The sequence below is a fragment of the Protopterus annectens genome, chromosome 2.part0 (assembly GCF_019279795.1).
Source record: "Protopterus annectens isolate FY-2018-M chromosome 2.part0, PAN1.0, whole genome shotgun sequence".
NCBI lineage: Eukaryota > Metazoa > Chordata > Ceratodontiformes > Protopteridae > Protopterus > Protopterus annectens.
In genome coordinates this window covers 844,735,068-844,756,843 of record NC_056728.1, presented here as the reverse complement: position 1 = coordinate 844,756,843, position 21,776 = coordinate 844,735,068, and the positions used below count along the sequence as shown (strand labels likewise).

Sequence of the window (21,776 nt, the reverse complement as noted above, 5' to 3'; positions counted from 1 at the left end):
GACAGGTTGACAGGCAACAGATATGGACCATTTTACTGGACATTCTGGACAAATCTGTACAGTTGTGGGGTATGATTCTGTATGCTGACTACTACCACTGCAAGGATTCGAACCATGGCTGCGTGTGCTAAAAATACAACAGTTCACATTTCAGTCGCATATGCTATTCGGGTTTTGTTGTCTGTCTTTACCCTTTTTTCTGTCTATGTGTCTCTCAGTTGTACTAAATGGCCTCTAGGGATTACACCAGTCATATACAGGTATTCCTACACATTCTATGTATGGTGCACAGTGTGGGTAACAGTGCTTAATACAACAGTACTATTACGTGATTGAAAATCTACATTAGCATATGATACCAGAGTATACACATGTAGTCCAGCAGTTAGACCTTTATTGTCAGGCTATTATGCTTTTATTTACATACAATCTATATGAGACTCTTCCTACCATATTCTCCGGTGTATCAAGTACAGGTTTTATACAGGCAATTGATTTACTAATACTTTAGATTTATTTCCTATAACAGTACATGCAAGAGTATTACTGACCTGCCTCGCATTGCAACCTCTCCAGGCTACTTCTGTGGGCCTCCTGGTTTGTGACCCACTCACTTGCAGCTGTGGAGGACATAAGAGGAATATTTAGCCATACCTATCCAAGATATACATGAGCTGGCATTTATTACACACAGTGGGGTGATACTTACACAGAGCTGGGATAGCCTCTGCTGTTCTAGCCTCTTGGATCCACTGCTCCAAGAGGTCCCCCTTACGCTGCTTCAGGTCGGCATAGTGATGCCTGACCTGCTCACCAGTTTGGGGTATGCCAGTGGCACTGGTGAGGTCACGGGCAAAATGGTTCCAGGCTTCCACCTTATATTGGGATCCCTGGTACTGGCCCTGCAGCAGTCTCTGCTCATGGTCTTTGATAAGGAGTCCTGCCATGACTCTGGACTCCTGGATGCACCAGCGCTGCACCCAGAAGTGCACAGCTTCTCCCCTTTCTGCCATAGTGCCAGCAAGGGGAAGCTACTACCAGTTATGAGATGTATTCCCACCTGTTGGGTTTAAGTAGGGCCAATTTCTCACACTTTACAGTGATTGGCTGGTTTTGAAAAGGCTAGGCTATGGGCAAACCTGCTTACCTAAGGATGGCATTGTTTAAAGGGGTATAACACTGGGCACATTGAGTTAGATGGCCTACACATTGCTTGCACCTCCTAAGCTGGCCTGTGCAATGCTTAGCGTTGCTTACATTAGACTTTGCATTATATTTTCTTTTTGGCATTGCTTTATTATTCATTACATCTTATATATCTGCCTGGTATCCATGATTCATGTGTACCTACACTGTATGGGGTCCTTGTGTTTTATTGGGGACTTCAACTCTATTACAATTACACCTCACATCTGGGCTTACTGCTGTACTCCAGTTCACATATTTATGTTATGTAGTGGGTTATGGAACAAACGACTGTATACTGATTCCTTTCACAGGTTCTGTTTGATTTTACTATAGTAAGGACTTGTTTGGTGATACCTCATTTTTCTGTACTGCTGTGATGGGCTTGGTGGTTAACTACTGTGCATAGGGTCCTGGGTTCAAGACTTGCAAGACTGTTTATTTTGTTGCTGGGCAGAACAAGGGCCAGTGGATACAGAGTGATTAAGGCACTTTTGAACAGTTGTAAGCAGCTTTGCGCAGGTTTGTGTGAGGGCAAGCAATGCTAACCTCCGGTTAAGTATGCTTACAGAGAGTTAGCTTCAAAATTGCTTAACCTGTGTGTGCATTGCTTACCCCCACGCAAACGGGCTTAAACTCACTTACTAGTGCTTAAATATGCTTACTGCTGCTTATTGGTGCTTACACTTGCTTACTAGTGCTTACTCCTCCTTACAAGTGCATTGATTTAGACAGCAATATCTAATGGTTCTTGGGAAGGTGGGGGATTTGGAAGCTGTATGGAGTTGTCATTCATTACACATTTTACCTTCAATTTGTATCCATGATTCCTGTGTACATATGTTGTATGGGGCACATGTGCTTATCTGGAGACTTTGCAGCATTATGACACTGACATCTCACATGTGCATTTAACGCAGTACTCCAGTTCATACATATATGCTATTTAGTGGGTTATGCAACTAAAATATTAGTCATAATGTGATTTGCCATGGAAAATGGAATGTGCTGCAGTGGGACTCGAACTGGGAATGCCTGCTCGCAAGGCGAATACTCTGCCCACTACACTATCGCTATACTGCTTCATTTGCATATTCTTCAGCCATTTAAGCTGTTTTAACCATAGCTAAGTGACGGGCACACTCATGCACCTACAGTTAGCTTTAATCGGATTTTAAATAAAAAAAATAAATTTTGTTTATTTGTTTTGTATTTACTATTGCTGTTGTACAGGTGGGGGAATGTTGCTGGGGATTTGCGGACACCTATGAATGGTCTCACTCATTCCTTTGGCCTTTCTGCTCTTCTTCATTGTGGGGGCATGTATATTCTGAGAGCTCTGCTCTCAGACATGCCCCCTGCAGTCGTACACGCCCCATGTAAGATTAGGAGCTCAGGCAGTGTGCCTTCATTAATATGCATGGTGCGCTGCCACCTTGCTCCTAAACATCTGCTTTCGTGCAGGACTAAACTAGTCCTACATGGAAGAACAGTAAATCCAGGGGACTGTGTTTACTGTGACTTATAAAATTCAGTTTAAGACCTAGAACCTAAAGAATATTACCACTATAAAAATAGTTTGTGCTGAAGAGTTTGCCATTTATACTTATTTCATATGCCCTGTGGTTCCAGAAATATGAACATTTGTTTGAAATGTGAAGACAATTTGATTCTGTCAAAAAGCTTAAGCTCTGCCCACTGGAAACTACAGTGCAAACTTCTTTCATTAGTTAGTACTAAGCTAACTGCCCTTGTGAGCTGTTGTAAGCCTAGCCAATTATCCCTTGTGAGACTCAAACCCTGCACTTTCTGCTTGTAAGACAAACGCCTTAGCCATTAGGCCACCCTCCCTTGAGCTCCATTGGAGTGAATGAGGTATCTATTTTCGGGAGCATCCTGGATTCATGTGTCTGTTTAAATGACTTGCTTAGAGTTTTACAGTATGGAAATAGAGATAGAGTGCATCAGCCTATAACTACAAAATAAAAATAATTACTAGCTCATAAATATATTAGCATATTACTGTCTGTGAACAGAAACTGACAACAAACTTCATTATTATAGGCATTGTTTTATGCCTATTTCAACATCATCATACACTTGGATCTGGACATTCTGCAAAACTCTGGACAGTTGAGAGGTATGTTTGGGTTATGTAATAGTGGATACATTTGTTCTGAATTATAAATCACATCAAGACACACTGACTTGCACTTGAAAAAAATCTATACATTAATTTCATTAATCTAGTTTACAGAGCAAGAAGTAATCAGTGTTGAATAAACTGTATGTCTAAGACAAAGATTATGCTGCTGGATTTTAGAAGAAATTATAACATACTGACCTGGAGTGGAGAATCAATGATAAGTTAGAAGGCTGGGAACAAGGTAATGGCCTAAACAACTTAAGGGAATGAATCAGTACTGGAATACACCAGGCCACAGACAAGAGTACAATGAGCATGCAAAAAGAAGACATCAGTGTTTATCTAGGAATAAGAACTTGCAATTAAGACAAAAAGTATTGAATGCAAGAGCTAGAAGGGAAGGAATGGGGAATGTAGGAGACACAGCACAAGTAAGCTAGCACAAAGCCAACAGAGATGGTGGTGGTTGCAATGTGAAGCTGAAGGGAAGTTTTCAGTACTAGCATGGACTTTTTAAACATTCTGGAAAGGAAGTAAGACAAGACAGACATCATTAGGCTGAACAAAGACAGGAGGAACATCACAGAAGACTATGGAAAAACAGAAGTACTGAGTGCATACTTTGCTTCAGATTTCAAAGAAGAAAGCAAAGGGTTCCGTTTTAGCTGGATGCATTTCAGCTGCTTGTGGGCCAACTACTTGCAGATGAAAGGACAGCTGTGTAAATTGCACTTAAAAAGATGTTTGAATTCCTCACTGTTGAAGTAGCTGCACCAATCCTCCATCCCTGCAGGCAGGCAATGGATTCCCACTAACAAGAGCTAGGAAAAGCCAGAGAAGGAAAAGACCAGTCCAGCTTTGTGGGGGGGGGGGGTATGTTTCAACTTTTATAACAAATAAACAGCTACTGTGTCTTGTGGGCAGGCAATAGAGGGTTCTCTCTCTTCTACTAGTCCTTCTCTATACTGGTATCTGTCCACAGTCTTGTATATCTCCTGTCCCGGCATGATACCTTCCCTTTGCTTTGGATCAACTGTAGGAGCATTAGCACCATTTGCTTGACTCCCAGTAGCTTGCTGACACCTGACTGCAATGTTTCTGCTTGCAATCCAAGTAGAAAATGTTAAATCCCAGAAAGCAGTGTTCTTGCGGGGCAATTTCCCCTGTACCATCCATAGCACCACTCTCTAAATATACTAATTCCAGAATCACACAGACTTAGAGATAGTATATATAAAGATCAAGGAAGTATGCTCAATTCTGATCACACACAAAATACACATTTGAACAATGTTCATCAGTCCCATTGTTGCAGTAGCCTTTAGGCTATATGGGTTGTGTCTTGCCTAAGACACAACAACTGTCTAGCTTCCAAAACTAATGGCTCCCTCTTACACTTTAACTCTGACTGTTGATTGTGCAGCCCTCTTGAAGGAAAATCATCAGTCAGACTGAAAAATCTTTAGTACTGTATTGCCACCTAATGATAAACTAGCTCAGAGGCTTCATAAATGCAGCAGCTGGCCTTTAGCTTCATTCTGGTAGACAAGTCCTCTTTGGGTTACCCGTCTACACAGAATTTTTATCTTTCAGATAAAAAAATTATATTTATTTTATCCAGGATTTTTTCAGGACTGCATCTTTAAGAAACCTGGTATCTTCTTAATATCGGAAGTTTCCCATCAGGGACTGCTGTTTTTAGCTTCAGCTAATTTGGAGGACTATTTTTCTGAGAAAATGTACTGCCTTATGTATTTTATGTTAAAGTTTAGCATTGGGAAATGTTTTATTTGGGCAGAAACTAATATGAGTTAAGAAGTGCTTGTGATCACATTGTGACGTCAAACTGAATTTTCTCTAGAGGGAGATCTGATAGAATTTTAGTGTGCTGCTTATGAATTACAGTGTTTGGGATGTTGCTGTATGTGGCTGGGGGAAGAGATTTTTTGACAGGGCAGAAGTACCTTCACTGAATGGATCATTAGAAAAAAAAACATTAAACATTGCACTTCAGAAGACATGATGGCTATTAGAAAAGATGTTTTCCATATCTTACTCAAGAAATTGTTACAGTTAATACTGTTACTCAAAATACACTACCTATAAATCAGGTCAACAGAAACTTTCCTGAGAAAGACATGTCAGATGAGAAACATGGGGTCAGGGTTTCTTCTCTTGCAGATTCTCAGGTCTAAATCTCAGATTCAGAAGAAACTTGGTTCTCACAATGTCCTATGGAGAAATTTTCCCTTCCACAAACTATAGCCAATATAAATAAAGTTTTTTTTTATGGGAACAAATGGATGTTTCCGTGAACTTAGTAGATATTTTAATATGTTACAAGTAGATATGTCTCATTCTATCCCTATTTCCCCCATTAGTGTCAGCTTTGAAGGGTGCATTTAATGATACCTGCAGCAACCCTGATTCACAACCTTCAGTTCCCCCCAAAAAACAGATAGACTTTATAAAGTTTTTTCAAACTAACAAGCATTTCTTCTCTCACTTTAGGTCTGACCCTGCAATCATTTCCCCATTTTCACTAACTGGGAATTGCCTGCTGGTGTCCTCCAACCTGCACCTGTGGACAAGGATGGGAAGACTTTGGACAGATTTAGTAAGATATTTTTTTTTTTGCTTCCACTTTGATATATAGAATTCTTAACCATCAGACCCATATGTGGACATCTGTGATTTTTTTTTGGCAGTTTGACAGAATTAGCCACCACACTTCTCCCTGAAGGCAGTGCCTGTCTGAGTTCTGTTGTTTCTAACATTTCTCACGTATCTAAAATGAAAATGATGTACTCATCAGAATGACAGAGCCATATTGTCTGTTTCTATCCTTCCTCAATGTATGGGTGTCAGATCTGACCTCGGCCACTTCTAAGCTTTGGATCCAGTGCTCAGGCTACTCCCGCTACCCATAATCCCTGTCTACAGAGCAAGCTAACTCAGTTAAGCTAAGTTTGCATGTCAAAAATGGAAATTTAAAAATACGAAGGTGTTATCAACCAAAAAGCTATCTGACTTAAACACTGCCAGATTGTAAAAAGAGAATAAAATGAGTAAAAGAGCAAAGGAGAACCTCTAGGAGCCAAGGCAATGTCAGAGTCATCTCAGAATGACAACATGAAAAAAATGTACATACAAAAAATGGGCAGGAAGATGGTGAGTGGGTAGTGGAGGAAGGACAGAAACAGACAACACAAATCTATAATTATGGCGAGTACATAACTTTTGTATCTGATGTTATTTTTTCCATCCTTTCCTCAATGTATGGGACAGAATCCTCACCTCCTTTTTTTACTTGGGTGGCCTTATGGAAGGATATTCCTGTACACAGCTGAACTACATGAGGCTCTAGCCCTGGACTGTATATCCAGTTTATAGTGGAAGATGAAGGTGTGTACCTTGGACCAGGTAGCCGCAGCACAAATATCATCAATTGGTACAACAGAAAAGGCTGTAGATGAAGCCACAGATCTAGTGGAATGAACTTGTGGGATGGAAGGAAATGTCAGGCCTCTTTCTTGATAGACAAGTGATAGTTACTGTGACAACAAGCATGACAGACTGACTTTTTATACTGCTTTTCCCAGTTTAACAGTAGGAAAAGATACAAATAATTGGACAGATTTTCTGAAAGGTTATGTCTGATGTAAGTCAAAACATAACTAATGATGCACATCTAGCAAATGAAATGTATATTCACCCATGTTTGACACATTTGGAAAGAACACTGGTAGATGACTCCGTAGCCAAATTAGGAAAAAAGCAGGGGTTGGTTTTCAAGGACATGCTGTACTTCTGAAAAATTAGGTTTAGAGGACAAGGTGTGCAGCTTGTAAACTGTCCTGGCAGAAATGGTAGCAACCAGGAAAAAGGTCTTCCATAATAAAAATTTAGGTCATCCCTAGCAGCAGGTTTGAATGGGGGACCCGTCAATGCTTGTAGTAAAATAGTAATGTCCTAGGGAGGAACTGGGTCTCCAAGCAGTGTGCATAGAAGAAAAGTTACCCAAAGGAAAACCTTAGATAATATAAGAGATGCTATGGGGATGTGATTTTCACCTACTTGGAAAGAGGACATCATAGCTAATTGAACTGTGATGGTGATTCTACAATGGAAAAGATGGGTAAGGAAATCCAGTATTGCTGGAAGTGGAACCAAGAAAGGATCAATATTATTTTCAACCACCCAAAGAGCAAACCTTTTCATATGCTCTTCTAAATTTTCCTAGTAGAGGGTGTCTGAGAAGAGGACAAAATGTGAACAACTGAAGATGAAAACATGGACTGCTGAACCATCATTGGAATTGGAAAAAATAAGTGCTCAATTTGAAAGACTGAATGTTTAGGTGAGACGACCATGACAGATAAGAAAGAAGATCTGAGTCTGAGCGCAGCACCCGAGGAGGGTGGACTAAATGACACCAGAGGAAGGGAAGCCACATTTCTCAAGGCCAATAAAGGAGTTATGAGGATGACTGTGACCTTTGTCTCAGATGCTTTCTGTAGAAACTCTGGAATCAAGGGGTGTCAGGAAAGGTATAACAGAGTCCTGGGTGGCTCCCCTTTCAGGAAATTAGAGTGAAGAACTTGCTGCATTTGGTGTTGTGGGGTGAAGAAAAGAGGTCACAACAAGGTCAACCCCAACAGCTCTGGGGACCACTTATGAGGGAGTGGAAGAAACCTGTTCAACCTGTCAGCCAGGATTTTGGATTTCCTTGGGATATGCATTGCTATCAGAGAGTGGCAAGAAGATATCATACACAGCCACATTCTCATGGCCTCTTGACACAGAGGATAAGATCTGGTTCCTCCCTGTTTGCTCATGTACCAAACAACTGCCATGTTGTCTGTCTGTCTGGATATAAACCACAGCCAAGAGGAGAGAGTCCTGAAAAGCCTGCAATGCTAGAAGAAGTGCTCTCATCTCCAATATACTGATGTGAAGACTGGTCTGTATTTGTGACCATGTGCCTTGGAATGTTTTTCCCTGATAATGCCCTCCCCAACCCAGTTGGGAAGAATCCATGGTTATGGTGGCTTTGTGGTAAGGAAGAATGAAAGGGCATCCCTGAAGAACATTCGGATAGTCTAGCAACCACTGTATATGTGCTCTGCAAATGTTCATTAGTGACACTCAAAAGGACATGAGCTGCTTCTTGGTTGACTACTGAACAACCAGAGTCCACTGAAGTTCCTGCATATAGAATCTAACAAGGAGGACTAGTTTGATAGGGGCTGACATGCAGCCCAGAAGGCAAATAATTAGTTTCTCTGGTGGCTACTGGTGGGATAACACTTCCTGGGTTTGTTGGTGAAGCAATGTAACTCTTGTCTGTTAGGATATTTGTCATCTGAAATTTTATGTCCAAAACAGCTCTGATGAACTGAACCAGGAGTGGCTTGGATTTTATTAGATTCACATAATCCCCAAGTCTGTACACTGTTGCTGCAAGGAGTCTCTGGCTTGAATGAGTAGAGTCCTGGAAAGGGCAATGATGTGTCAGTTGTCCAAATACGGGAATACCCTGAAACCCTGCAGTTTAGATGAGCTGCCACTACTGTCAACTTGGTGGGGGGCTGTGATAACACCAAAGGGCAGAGCTGTGAATTGGAAATGACTGGATTGTAGCTGGAAGTGAAAGTACTCCCTGAAAAACCTGTCCATTTTTATGTGGTAGTACATATCCTGAAGCTCTATCAAGCACATCCAGTCATTCTTCCTCAGAAAGGGAAGAATGGTCTGAACTATGACATCTGAAATGTTGTTTGCTTCAAAAACTTGTTCAAGCAGCTTAGGACCAAAATTGGCCTTAGGTCCCCCTTTTTCTACTTCACTAAAAAGAATTTTGAATAAATTCTGGATACTCTATGGTCTGGAGGGACCTATTGGATGACTCAATTTCTTAAAAGCTTCCTTATTTCTAAAGCAGCTTTTTTCCTTTGTGAGGGTGGAAGATCGGGAATTCTTTTCAGGCATGGAGGAAGGGTATGGAAGGGAATGAAATAGCCATTGGTAATGATTCTTTGCACCCACTTGTCTTGAGTGATGGATGTCCGGGTTGATGGGTGCAAATCCCGCAACTGTCTCCAGAGTGCAGCAGTCAGGCAACCATTCAAGAGCACTGGAAAGACTTTTCTGAAAAAGGACCTCTAAAGCCTTGGTTTTGCAGGCCACATCTGCTCTAAAGCAAACTTCACACTACTCAAGACTGGTGTGGTATCCTTCAAGGCCCCTGAGCCAGTGGAAACCAAAACCCAAGCTGCGGAAGCCCTTACAAATGCCTTCTATGAACACCTCCAGGACTGCATGGATCAGGCAATCCCAAATAAAACCAAGACTCTTTCCACAAAGGGCAAACGTCCAGTCTGGTGGACCCCAGCCATTAACAAACTTTACAATAAGAGGAGAAAGCTATTACATGATAGAACAAAATCCATAAAAGGGAAGTCACCCCTGATCATTGTTAGTAAAAAAATACGAGCACTCATAAAATCAACTAAGGCTAATTTTGAGAGAAAATTGCCATGGATTCAAAGGAAAATCATAAGGCCTTTTTCAGCTATGTTAGGAACCTGGGTGGAAACTCCCAGATATGCTCAGAATTAGTCCAAAATGATACAAAAATCACTGAACCCACAGACATTGCCAACATACTGGCAGACAGGTTCAGTGCCAACTTCACCCCCCCCCCCCTAAAGGAGAGATAACTATCCCAGCAGAGTGTAGCCTCCCAGACATCTCAAATGCGCAGGTGAAAGCTGCTCTCTCTAAAGCTAAAAACACAGCATCATTGGGACCGGATGGTGTCCCCGGCTGTGTGCTACATGAGCTAAATGAGGAATTAAACCCGCACATAACGCAGCTGTTTAATCTCAGCCTTACCACAGGATACGTGCCCAAGGAGTGGCATACGGCAACTGTGGTCCCACTCCACAAAGGCGGTGCCTCTACGGACCCTGGTAATTACCGCCCCATAAGCTTAACAAGTCTAGTCTGCAAAGCTATGGAGAAGATCATAATGGAGCTCATAAACAAAGATATAGGGGACTTGCAGACATTGGACCCGACACAGTTTGGCTTCGTCAAGGGCAGATCATGCCTTTTGAACTTGGTCGACTTCTTCGAAACAGTCACCAAGGCCATTGATGAGGGAAAGGCAGTCCATACAGCCTACCTTGACCTTGCAAAGGCCTTCGACACAATACCCCACTCGGGTATTGTAGAAAAACTTACCAGCTTAAATGTAAACCCATATGTCACAAGATGGGTTGCAAACTGGCTTAAGGACAGAACCCACAGGGTTAGAGTTGCTGGCGCTATGTCAGACTCCAAGCCGGTCACAAGCGGTGTCCCACAGGGCTCGGTCCTTGGCCCCCTATTGTTCGGCATCTACTTCTCAGAAGTACAGGCCAACATGGGAGGACTTTGGCTGACAAAGTTTGCAGACGACTGCAAACTGGGCGCCATAGTGGAAAGTGCATCGGACACGGATATCCTTCAGAAGGGACTCACGGAAATAGATAGCTGGTGCCAGAGCCATGGCCTGAAGTTAAACGCAAAAAAATGTATAGTCATACCCTTCAGGAAAAACAAGGTAACCCCAAGCCACCATATAGGTGGCAATCCACTAAGCACAGAAGAGGTTATCAGGGACCTGGGGACCCAGGTTGACAGTGGCCTTTCTTTTGACACTCACGTTGCTAAAGTGGTTAGAAAGACCTTCTACATTGCCCACCTGATCATGAAGGGATTCACATCCAGATCTAGTGAGGTCATTGTTCCCCTGTACTCTTCACTTATCAGACCAATGATCGAGTACAATGCCCCATTCGGGATGTATCGCACCCGACATCTGCAGCAATTGCAGAGACCCCAAAAGTTCCTCACCAAAAGGATAAAGGGACTCCAAAATCTGTCATATGCTGCCAGAATGAAGAAACTCCAGCTCTATTCAGTTGCATACCGTCTGCTCAGAGGTGACATGTGCCTGACATACAAGGCCATGTCCAACCCGGAATTAATGGACATTCTCCACCTCAAAAAATCCAAATCCACCTAAACCACTAGAGCAAGCGACTTAAACCTTAGCATGGATATAAATAGGACGTGCTGGAGGGATAGATTTATCACTCAGAGACTCCCTATGCTGTGGAATAAAATCCCGGTCCATGTGAGGCAGAGCACCTCGCTGGCTCTGTTCAAGAGAAATCTTGACCTGTGGATGGGAGATCGTAGGTTTATCACGGGAATCATCTCTGTGTCACTGCTGGACAGAGGCACAACAAACTAATGGGCACAGTATTTTTTCATATATGGGGTGGCGTAAGCCACAAAAATTTGGGCTAGGCTTATAAATGCCTTAGGGCAGATAGCCTAGTATAAACCTATGAACCTATGAACCTATAACAGTTTCTCCATCAGCCTCAGAGAGCTCTTCCTACAGAAGTATCAGATACAAAACCCTGGGATTTATCAAACCAAATTCTCTTTCTTCCCTTTTGGTTTCTGGAGAAGGTCTTTTGTGTGGTGGAGAACTTGACCTCAATGAACTGATAGGGATTTACCATCCTTCTCACTTCTTGAGATGGTCTCCTTAATCCTTGGGCCAAAGGGTTGATCCATCATATGCAGCATTGATGGAGGATGTCTTGAAATGTTCCACAAAGTAACATAACCGCATCCAGGCATGCCTTCTTGTGGAAATACTGTGCTAATTGCTGTAAACGCACCCTCTGTGGCATTAAAGATAACGTGCACGGAGGCATTGGATTACGACAGTAGGGTAGTCAAATGTGAATCAATAGATTTTCTTTGATTCATAGACAAGGTCCCTGGGAGAGATTTGACAGTTTCCTTTGTCAAATCCATCTGGAAATCAGTTATGTGTGCCAAGTAATAAAGTGCACTCACCAAAAAGTGGATGAGGCATAAACACGGTTCGCAAATCTGCCCAACACATGGGATTCACTATTTAATTGGTGGACAGAAGGACTTTCTTATGCAAGTTCCTTCTTAGTGGCTGTCACCACTACTACGGAATCTACCACAGGTGCATTGATTCAATGGGGCCAGTCTTTAGGAGCAACCAGAAATGTGTCAGTTTTCTTGGGAATAGGCTCAGTTGTATCTGTCTTCTTCCTTGCCTGAGAGGAAATCAGGTCTATTATCTCTTCAGCCAAGGAGGCTATTCAAGATGTAAATTGGCCAGAATTGAAAGCCTCAAAAAAAAACTGACACTTGGGAGGGCCAACTCCCTTTCTCTATGAGAAGTTTGAGACCCACTCCAAATGAGATGTCCTCAAGGGGGGATCTGGGAGAATCTTCTAGCTCATCAAAGTCAGTGTCAGTGGTAGTGAATTCCTCAGGGGAATCCAACTGGCTCCTTTTGCACTTGTGCTTCCTGTGTAACTCTTCTGTGGGTTATTCAGGAGAGGACTCATAAACTGACATAGTCTCTCCCAGGAGAACTGACTCAAGGCTCCCAGAAACTGGCTGCCGAATAGGACAAGAACAGTAGGGTGTGGTCCGTGGGAAATCCTATGGGAGTGGGTTGTATATGATTCTGAAAGAGTATTCTGTCAAAATCCTCGAATGCCAAGCTAGACATGGCTTGAAAAAACCTCGCTGTAGAAGCCAAAACTCCCAAAGGTAGTTCAAGCCTACATGCAGTTCAGCTGAGATCTGAGGCTGACATCAGAGCCAAACTATCAAGCGCTTAAGCTCCTAGATAGAGAAAAGGATCTAAATACCTCGGATCCAATCCTGCCCTGTTGGAGTCAATGCTGATGGTTTGGCTCTAAGACTCTGATAGGTCCTACAGGGTTAGAACCAACTTCGTCAGAGAGCTTATTGAGTTGAGGAAGTGTGATGTCTTGGCTCCAGTGCAGAACTGCCCTGACCAAGTAATGGATCCAAAGGCGACAACCTGAGAGGACAGATCAGAGAAGGAGCCATTAAACAGTGAGGGAAAGAAGTAGTTCCAGCGGATCAGACAGCAGCCAGAGCTGAAAGGAACCCTAGTAGGATTTTGGTCTGAAGGAATCTCCTCATCATCCTGTCCACATTAGCTTCAGTGAGGCTTTGAGTAGATCTAGATGACTAAAGAGAAGAAATACAGGAGGGTAGTCTACAGTGATAATAAGGTCTTTTCTGTAATACTGGAGGCTGGAGCCTAGGGGAGATAGGATCCAGGGAGAATCTAGGAAGCGTATGGGATCCAATGACTATAGGGTCTGAAAAGAGCATTGTCTCTAAAGGTCAACAAATTTTAGGTGCTGGAGCCAATGAAGGTGTTGGATCTTATGATCTTTTCTTGGTGGATTTTGACTTTACTTTTTCCTTGTCTGAATCCCTTTGTTTCTGTTGAGATTTCTCAGGCACCTTTTGCAATGAAGGAGGGGAGGAAGAAGCAGCAGCAGCAGACTTCCCCAAGCCAGAAAGGCTTTTTTTTTCTACCATAGAAGGCCAAAAGTAGCCCCTTCAAAAGAAGTTTTTCTTCTTTTATTTATGGCCCGTTAACCAGAAGCCTCAACAATGGCGCAGGAGCTGTCCAAGTATGAAGGCCCCAAGCAGTATACACACTGGTGTGTGTCTGAATGAGCATGCTATGCAATTTTTAAATCCTGTAGGCTTATCTGCCATCCTAAAGGGCAACAAAAAAAGGTTAACAACTCTTACAAAAAAAGTTCTCCTTTATAAGCGAAAAGTTTAAGAAATTACAGTAAGGAAAAAGTCTACCTTCTTTCTTTTCTTCTTTTTTTTTTTTTTTTGGTCAAGCCCCAAGTCAGGAGTGATTGGCAAGAACAGAGAAAGGTGAAAAGACCAAGATCCGTCAATCACTTATGAAGGCAAACAAGATCTCAGGTAGCTCATTCATTACACAAGGGGTTGGGGGAGAAGTCTGAACACTGGATCCAAAGTTTAGAAGTGGCTGAAGCTGGATTTGAGGTCAGATCCAAAACCTGTACATTGAAGGAGGATGAAAAAGACAACGTGAGATCATGCCTTAAGGAGTGGGTATGATGATATAGATGCTTTCTCTAGCGCCACTGCTTCTGCTGCAGTTTTAAGGATGTATGCCTGGATACATAATTAAAAGATTTCTGATAAGTTAAAATCTGAAATTTGAATTCAGCTTTAGTTAAAGAAGTTTTATTTGTTCTGGAAGACAGATGCATTTTCATTCCTATGGACGGGAATGTTCCTTTAGGCATTTCCACCCCTGCCACTGATATTTAGGGTAATTCTGAAGATTCAGAAGGACTGCCTGCCCACAAGGCACAGTAGCTGTATATTTCTGTAAGAAGTTTACCTCCCCCAAAGCAACATTGAACTTTTCCTCCTGTGGCTGTTCTTCTGTTGCCTGTCCGCAAGACACAGTCGCTGCTTACCTGTAGTAAGAGGTGAAACCCATCTCCTAACAGTACTGGAGTTTTCCTCTTGTGACTGCTACTAGAGCACATCAGTAGAACTTTGCTGCTTGGCACAGTAGTTGCTTACTAATAAAAATTATAAAAGGTGAAACCCACTCCCAAGCAGTAATGGATGCTACCTCCAGCAGGTGCTCTTAGCATTGGTGAAAGTCTGTTGGAAGTCCACAAGATGTAACAGGTGAAACTCACTCCCAAGTAGAATTGATTTTCACCTCTTGTGACTGCTCCATCCATGTTGGCGGAACTCTGTTGCCTGCCCACAAAACACAGTAGGTGCTTCTTTGTTACAAGAGGTAAAACCCGCCCCCATGCATTACTAGAATTTTCCTCCTGCAGCTGCTAATTGCGTGTGCACAAGACACAATTGCTACTTACTTTTATAAGAGATGACACCCATTCCCAAATAGAACTGGATTTTTTCCTTCTTCAGTTGCTCCTGTCTTTTGTTGGTGGAACTCTGTTGCCTGACCACAACATATTTGCTGCTTACTTGTTATAAGAGGTGAAACCCTCCTCCAAGCAGTATTGATGTTTTCCTTCTGCCTCTCATCCTAGTTCATGTTTTAACTGTTACCTGCCTACAAGACACAGCTGTTGCTTACTTGTTACAAGTGCTGAGATCCACCTTCATGTAATGCTAGACAGCTTCTCCTGCAGCTACTTCTAGGTAATAATGACATCTGTCATGCATTTCAGTTATATTAGTGACTAGACAGTTGAAGTGCCCTTGCAAGTACTGCATGTTGGAGCAGTCCTGTAGGTGTACTATTTCAGCTCTCTGTAAGATTCTCTCTCCCTCTCTGCATATCTCTTCCACATAGTGTGCACACCTGTTGGACTGTATGACGCTGTCACTGACAAGTCTACTACAGAGTCCTGCCAAAGACATACATGCCCTGTATCACCTTTCCCATAAGTAACATTTCACACAGAGCCCTAGAACTTCTGATAACTGCTTTTGGAGCTAAACATTTTTACAACAAAATTTATTCAGCCAGATAATTTTTTTGCATGTATCTTGGCCTTCCAAGATTGTCCCACTATGTTGTATCTATCTGCATACTTAAATATATAATTGTCTCATTTTATGTTTCCTGCAAACATCCTTTTTTTATATGATGTTGTTTTAGCCTCCTTTAAAATTCCTTTTTCTGTGATACGATGTTGTACTATTCCCTATAGTGTTTCCACTATTATGTATCTTTTTGCCTACGGAACTAAGTTATGCCACAATTTATGTCTCGAATTTTTATTTCAATCCATGTTTTCTAATGATGTTTGAAATTCCTCTGGAGCTTTTCTTCTCAGGTCTCCTCTAAAAATGGGCACTGGCTCAGTCGGACCAACCTGGTTAACAAATGTAAAATAAATATACTGTTTCTCAAAGCTGTGTGATCTGAGGACTCCATATTGTGCATGCATGCCTTGACTGACTACGACTCAGTGCTGATTGGTGCCCTGCCTCTTTTCCTTCTCACCCTCATCCATACTTACTCCCAGTGATTGTACCTTTATACTATCAGTAATCCCACACCCTGCACATTTAACTCCTACAAATTTTACAATTCCCTGACCATATTGCTTACAAATGTAAAATCAACTTAATGGAAACAATGAAAACAAATTCAGTAACAAAAGTTTCAAAACTATGCTCTTAAGATTAACACATAATACATATACACTATAAAACCACAAAACTACATATATAATCTGACTCCAAAAATAATCAAATCATTTACATAAAGGCAAAATACATATACATCTATCTAAATTGCTAACAAGATAATGCCATAAAATTAGTTCCATAATAGAAGCCTACATGCAAAGCATCTATTCTTACAATGATTCTACCAGAGTAACTATCTACAAAATTTCTCATACTAATCACAACATTCACAAATTATTAAGATGTACTATACTACCACAGAGCAAACAACACAACACTTAGCAGTCATTTTAACAAATACACAGACACTTTCTTCTCTTCTGTTACACTGCAAGGACATAAACATAGTACAAACAAAAAATACTTAAATATTCTAAAATGAGTGCACAAAAATATTTAAGTGAACATAAAAGCTAAAACATTCATTATTCCAAAAGTATATCCCATTACTAGTAGACTTCCTTCTGTGTGGGCATCTTAAAACAAACACAGGAACTGCCTATTATTACAAATCATTTGGTGTCCAAGAAAAAACACACAAAAAAATATGAACTAGGACTACATGAGCTGACATAAAGGACAGAAGCATCTGTAACAAAATAACCAGATTACTCAGATAGTTAGATTATAACAAATTCAACAAATGAAATATAACAGAAACAGCTTAAGTCTCAAACACAGGATAAAGAAATCATCCCACCTTGCTATAGCATACATAGAATTGATCGACCAACCAAAAGAGCTTCAGAAATGCTGATACTATACTCTAATAAATTACAGATAACCAAATACCAAAAGATCATATATCTTTGGACAATTCAGATTTTTTTTGACACTATCAAACTAGACACATACAATTTTTAGAACATAGCTGCAATATACCATAATCTATCAAATAATAATATCAACAAAATAAAATATAATTTCCTGGATAACAACTAATATAAACACAATATAATTATGTGAGCAGATGTCAATGTGTACTGAAATATGAAGCCTGCTATTAAATGAGAATTACTGAAGTAGCAATGCATTATTATTAGTCTAGAGCTGTGGTCCCAGATGACGTTTTTCACAGTTAAAATGTTCATTATTTCATTAATATGCACAGTCGTAAAGGGCACAGGTGATTTATTCTAGGGCCTTGGTGTTATCTGTGAATTCTCTAGCTGTTCTCTTACATAACAGTTCACTGACTTATACTACATAAAAATGCGATATTTATGGAATCCTACTGGGCAATTATTTTATCAAATAATGTTTCAAATGATCTAACTCTAGCAACAGATCGATGACAGGAAAGTGGTTGACCAAAAATGTAGCACTGCTGTATAAGAAAGGAAACACTCTAAGAAAAGGAAAGCACTAACAATTTTAACTGTAGAGTCCCAAAAGTCCTAAAATAAGAAGAATTTCATGGTAAATTATGGGCAAAGCATCTTTATCTTCATCGCAATTGTCTTTGCACTAAGATTATAAATAGTCTTCCTACATTTTCATTTTCATCAGTTTACTGTTATTTATAGAATACTCATCATGTTTTCTGCTTTCCTGGAGTATGAGTCTAAGAACGTTAAGCAAGAGTAATAACCCCATCAACCAAACAGATACAGGCACACACACACACACACACACACACACACACACACACACACACACACACACACACACACACACACACACACACACACACACACACACACACCTTTGCGGAATCCCACCAGCAAAGGATTGAAGTACTGAAGCACTGATAGATTCTGAAAATACCTTAATTAGGTCCATCACTAAAAATGATAATCTTGGAAATCGTCTTTCTAGAGGCTCAACTTCCTTGATTTCAGGTAGCTTCACACCAGCAAAAAGTGGATTCTTGTAGAACAGCTCCTGATGTCTCTGTGTTAAACTTCCTAATATTACAACAAAGGATAAGTAATAATTAACTGGTCAGTTTAAAAAAATTACCTTTTTTTCTATAATACAATGTACCTTATCTGGCTTTGCATTAACTACTACTTGAGACAGAATCAGTAAGTACCTCCGCTGGTAAGACATAAGGCTAATGATGTAACAAAGAAGCAGGGACATATTTCTATTCCATCAATAAGAACTGTATAACACATCTAAATCACTGTTATCACATGGACAACTTTCCATTAATTAAAAGAAGGAAAAAAGGACAACTGTTTTCTGAAAAAAATACTAGTTTAGTATCTTAAAAATATTATCCTTTAATAATACTGATATTAAAACTTCTCTGTAGTTTTATAGTTATATTATATGCATTGTAATAGGAAGGCATTTCTGGTATACTTTGTTGCTTTATAGGAAGATTTTATCAAAGGCTGTCAGCAATTTACACCACCTAAGTAAGATATTACACATACATAAGAGACACCTGTTTGCTAGAGATGGTGAAAAGTGCCATATACAGAAGTATGTGAATTAAATTGATTTGCCTTTAATTTACTTTAAAAGACAGTGAGTCACATGACCTAGGTGGTGATATCAGTCTTCAGCAAAGCCTTGAAGTGCAAGTAGTTCAGGGTCTGTGTGTCTCTATTAGGCTATCTTGGCTATAAATATTTTCTTTAAACCAATATATATTTATGATATGGTATAAGAATAAAATGTGTTTTGACACTAATAGATACTTCTGGGTCTGATCTAACTGTATTTTGACTTGCTACACTTCTATAATTGGCACAAGCTTGTTTACTGGTGTCTCCACCTATCTCAGGGAATGGGAGGCCAGCACGAAAACTGAGCAACCATCTGCTGCATGTTAAGAACATTACAGTAGAATCATTCATTAAATACTGTAGTCACATCTTTCTTATAAAGATATACTTTTAACAAATGACCACTGATTGAATGTCAGCCTTAAATGTACATACTGTAAATCATATCACTTGTAATTATAATTGTAAACAACATGCAGATGTATCATCAGTACTCTGTTACTGTACTATATATAACTCTATGTATTGTTTAGTCTACATATAATTTTCTGTTTCTGTCTTGTACTACTGGGCCCAGATCAATGCTGAAAGAGGTCTGTTGACCAATCAGGGTCTATATTACTATGTCAAAAGATATTTCCATTGAACATCTCTCCGTTGACACCAAACCATCGAGATTCACTTCCACAAATTGCAGAATTTCTCTAAGGGTAACAAAGTAGTTGGCCAACTCCACAACTTTTCCCTTTTCCCCACTGTAGTAAGATCTCGGAGTTGGTATATATAGTTATGGGGGGGAGGCCCCCCACTTGGGAGGGTTTGATTTAGCGCAGTGTGTTCCATTGTGCTACAGGGAAATTGTTTCATTGCCCCGGGAAAAATTCTGCAATTTGCAGAAGTGAATTTCAATGGTTTCGTGTTGATAGACCTGACCAATCCACTTACCCACTTATCAAATTGAAATAAATAAACCATTTCATAATTATTCCCATGTTGAGCAAAAATCTTGCTCTTGTTATTTTTATTTGTTTTTTTCACACAGCAGTTAACCAGCATGTAGATGAAAATATCACAACCACTGGCATCTCCAAACGTGCAGAGGAACATCTTTGAAAACTAAAAATTGACATTCAGTGTTTTGAACGAAGTGCCACTGCGAGTAAAGTTGCAGTGAGAAAAAAATGCAAACTAACAGTGTGTAGGATTACTTCATATTGTAGGTGAGGAAGCTGTCATAGTATTTAACAATTTTACTTCTGAAGAGGAATTGCAGCCACAATCACACTGGGATGGCTCTGCTGTTTACCTATCGGGTGCAAAACATCCCTAGACTCATTAATGATTACCACAGTGAAAAAGCAATGCAAACACAGCAGCTAATTAAAAAAATATTCTCATAGCCAGAGCAGAGCCTGTAATAAGGGCATGTATTCCCTAGTGGCAGTTAAGGAATGCGATGATGAACTCTTGGGAACATGGTGCATGTACATGCATTAATATATTCATACCTGCACACAAACAGCAAGGCAGGAAGGGGAGCTAGCAGCCTTAAAGGGTCTACTGAACTAATCTAAACTATTGTGTGACCAGATTAAGGGGTGGAAATGGGAGTAAAGAGCAATTATCAAAAAGCTCATAAGAAGAACTGCAAAGGAATGACAGGGTTGGAGAAGGAAAGGTAGAGTATGACAATCACAACATAGAAGGCAACTGGGCTTTGTGGTCATTTACACTTTGCCAGTACCTACCATTACAGCTTACCTCCTTTTTCAAGGCAAAATAGCCAGGCCACAGCAAGGGATGAATTTATAAATACCCATCCAATTATCTAATTCCTTCTTAAAGGAAGATAGTGTGCTCATTACTCAGTCTGGAGGGGGAGTTTGATCCAAAGAACATGTAGTCATTGCATGATAAGGTTCTCTCTCTCTACCATGAATTATTTGCTGCAGCAGGTTCAAATTTCGGGTTACATTGTTCACTGAGCTATTTGATTTGTGCAGAAATAATAGGTCTTGGATTGCCAAATATAAATGGCACAGAAGGGAAGGCACAGATCATTCCCAAGTAGTCTGTAATACACTGAATACACAGACAAGGCCTTCAGCTTCTCTTTGTCAATCAATTCCTTTAGGTCCACAATCTTCTTATCAAGAACCTCTGGGATTTCTCCAACTGCTTAATATGTTTAGTAAGATACATCCCAAATGGGGGCACTGCATTCAATGACTAGCCTGATCAGTGCAGAATACAAATAGGCAAGGACTTCTTTATATCAAGAGGAAATAGCCCTCCTGATCAGAAGTGTCACATTAAAGGACTTCTTGAACACTGCTACAATATGATGATCAAATGAGATGGAAGTATCTACCCATGTTCCAAGGCCAGGCACAACATCTTCATTTTGCAGTGGGTTGGTCTTCCTAGTATAAGCTGGGTGGAGGGCTTGTTTATCAAATGCAACAATATTGCATTTTAAGCATTTAGTTTTGGCTCATTTTCAAAGCACCAGCCACTAACATGTGTAAGTTCACTTTGTAGCTTCTGCATACCAGAAGGTAATTTGAATATGACAGCCAGTTTACAATCATCTTCAAACATGGTAACCAGAGATGCCCATTTTTGATTTGGAGCTCAAAGAAGTGTATGCCAAACAGCATGCTCTCTGAGGACATCTGGCATACACAGGGTGCTTTCTGTCCCACAGGCAATTAGTTATCCATTTAATTACATAGGGATCAATTTGGAGTGCATTAAGTTTGTTGATAATGTTGGCATGTAGTAATGTATCAAATGCGATATTGTGGTCAAGGTATAATGCATGGGTAATGCGACCACTGTCCATGGCTTGTGTTACCCTGTCAAAAATTTAC

At 40.5% G+C, this 21,776-nt stretch overlaps 1 protein-coding gene across 1 annotated transcript in view; it reads right to left on the bottom strand.

Moving 5' to 3' along the window:
- CDKL2 (cyclin dependent kinase like 2) overlaps positions 1-21,776 on the bottom strand; it is a 2,041,037-nt gene that overhangs the window by 703,206 nt on the left and 1,316,055 nt on the right. Inside the window, exon 6 of the mRNA XM_044060356.1 lies at positions 18,212-18,351. Coding sequence (XP_043916291.1) covers positions 18,212-18,351 — 140 coding nt within the window. The remainder of the gene's footprint in view (positions 1-18,211; positions 18,352-21,776) is intronic.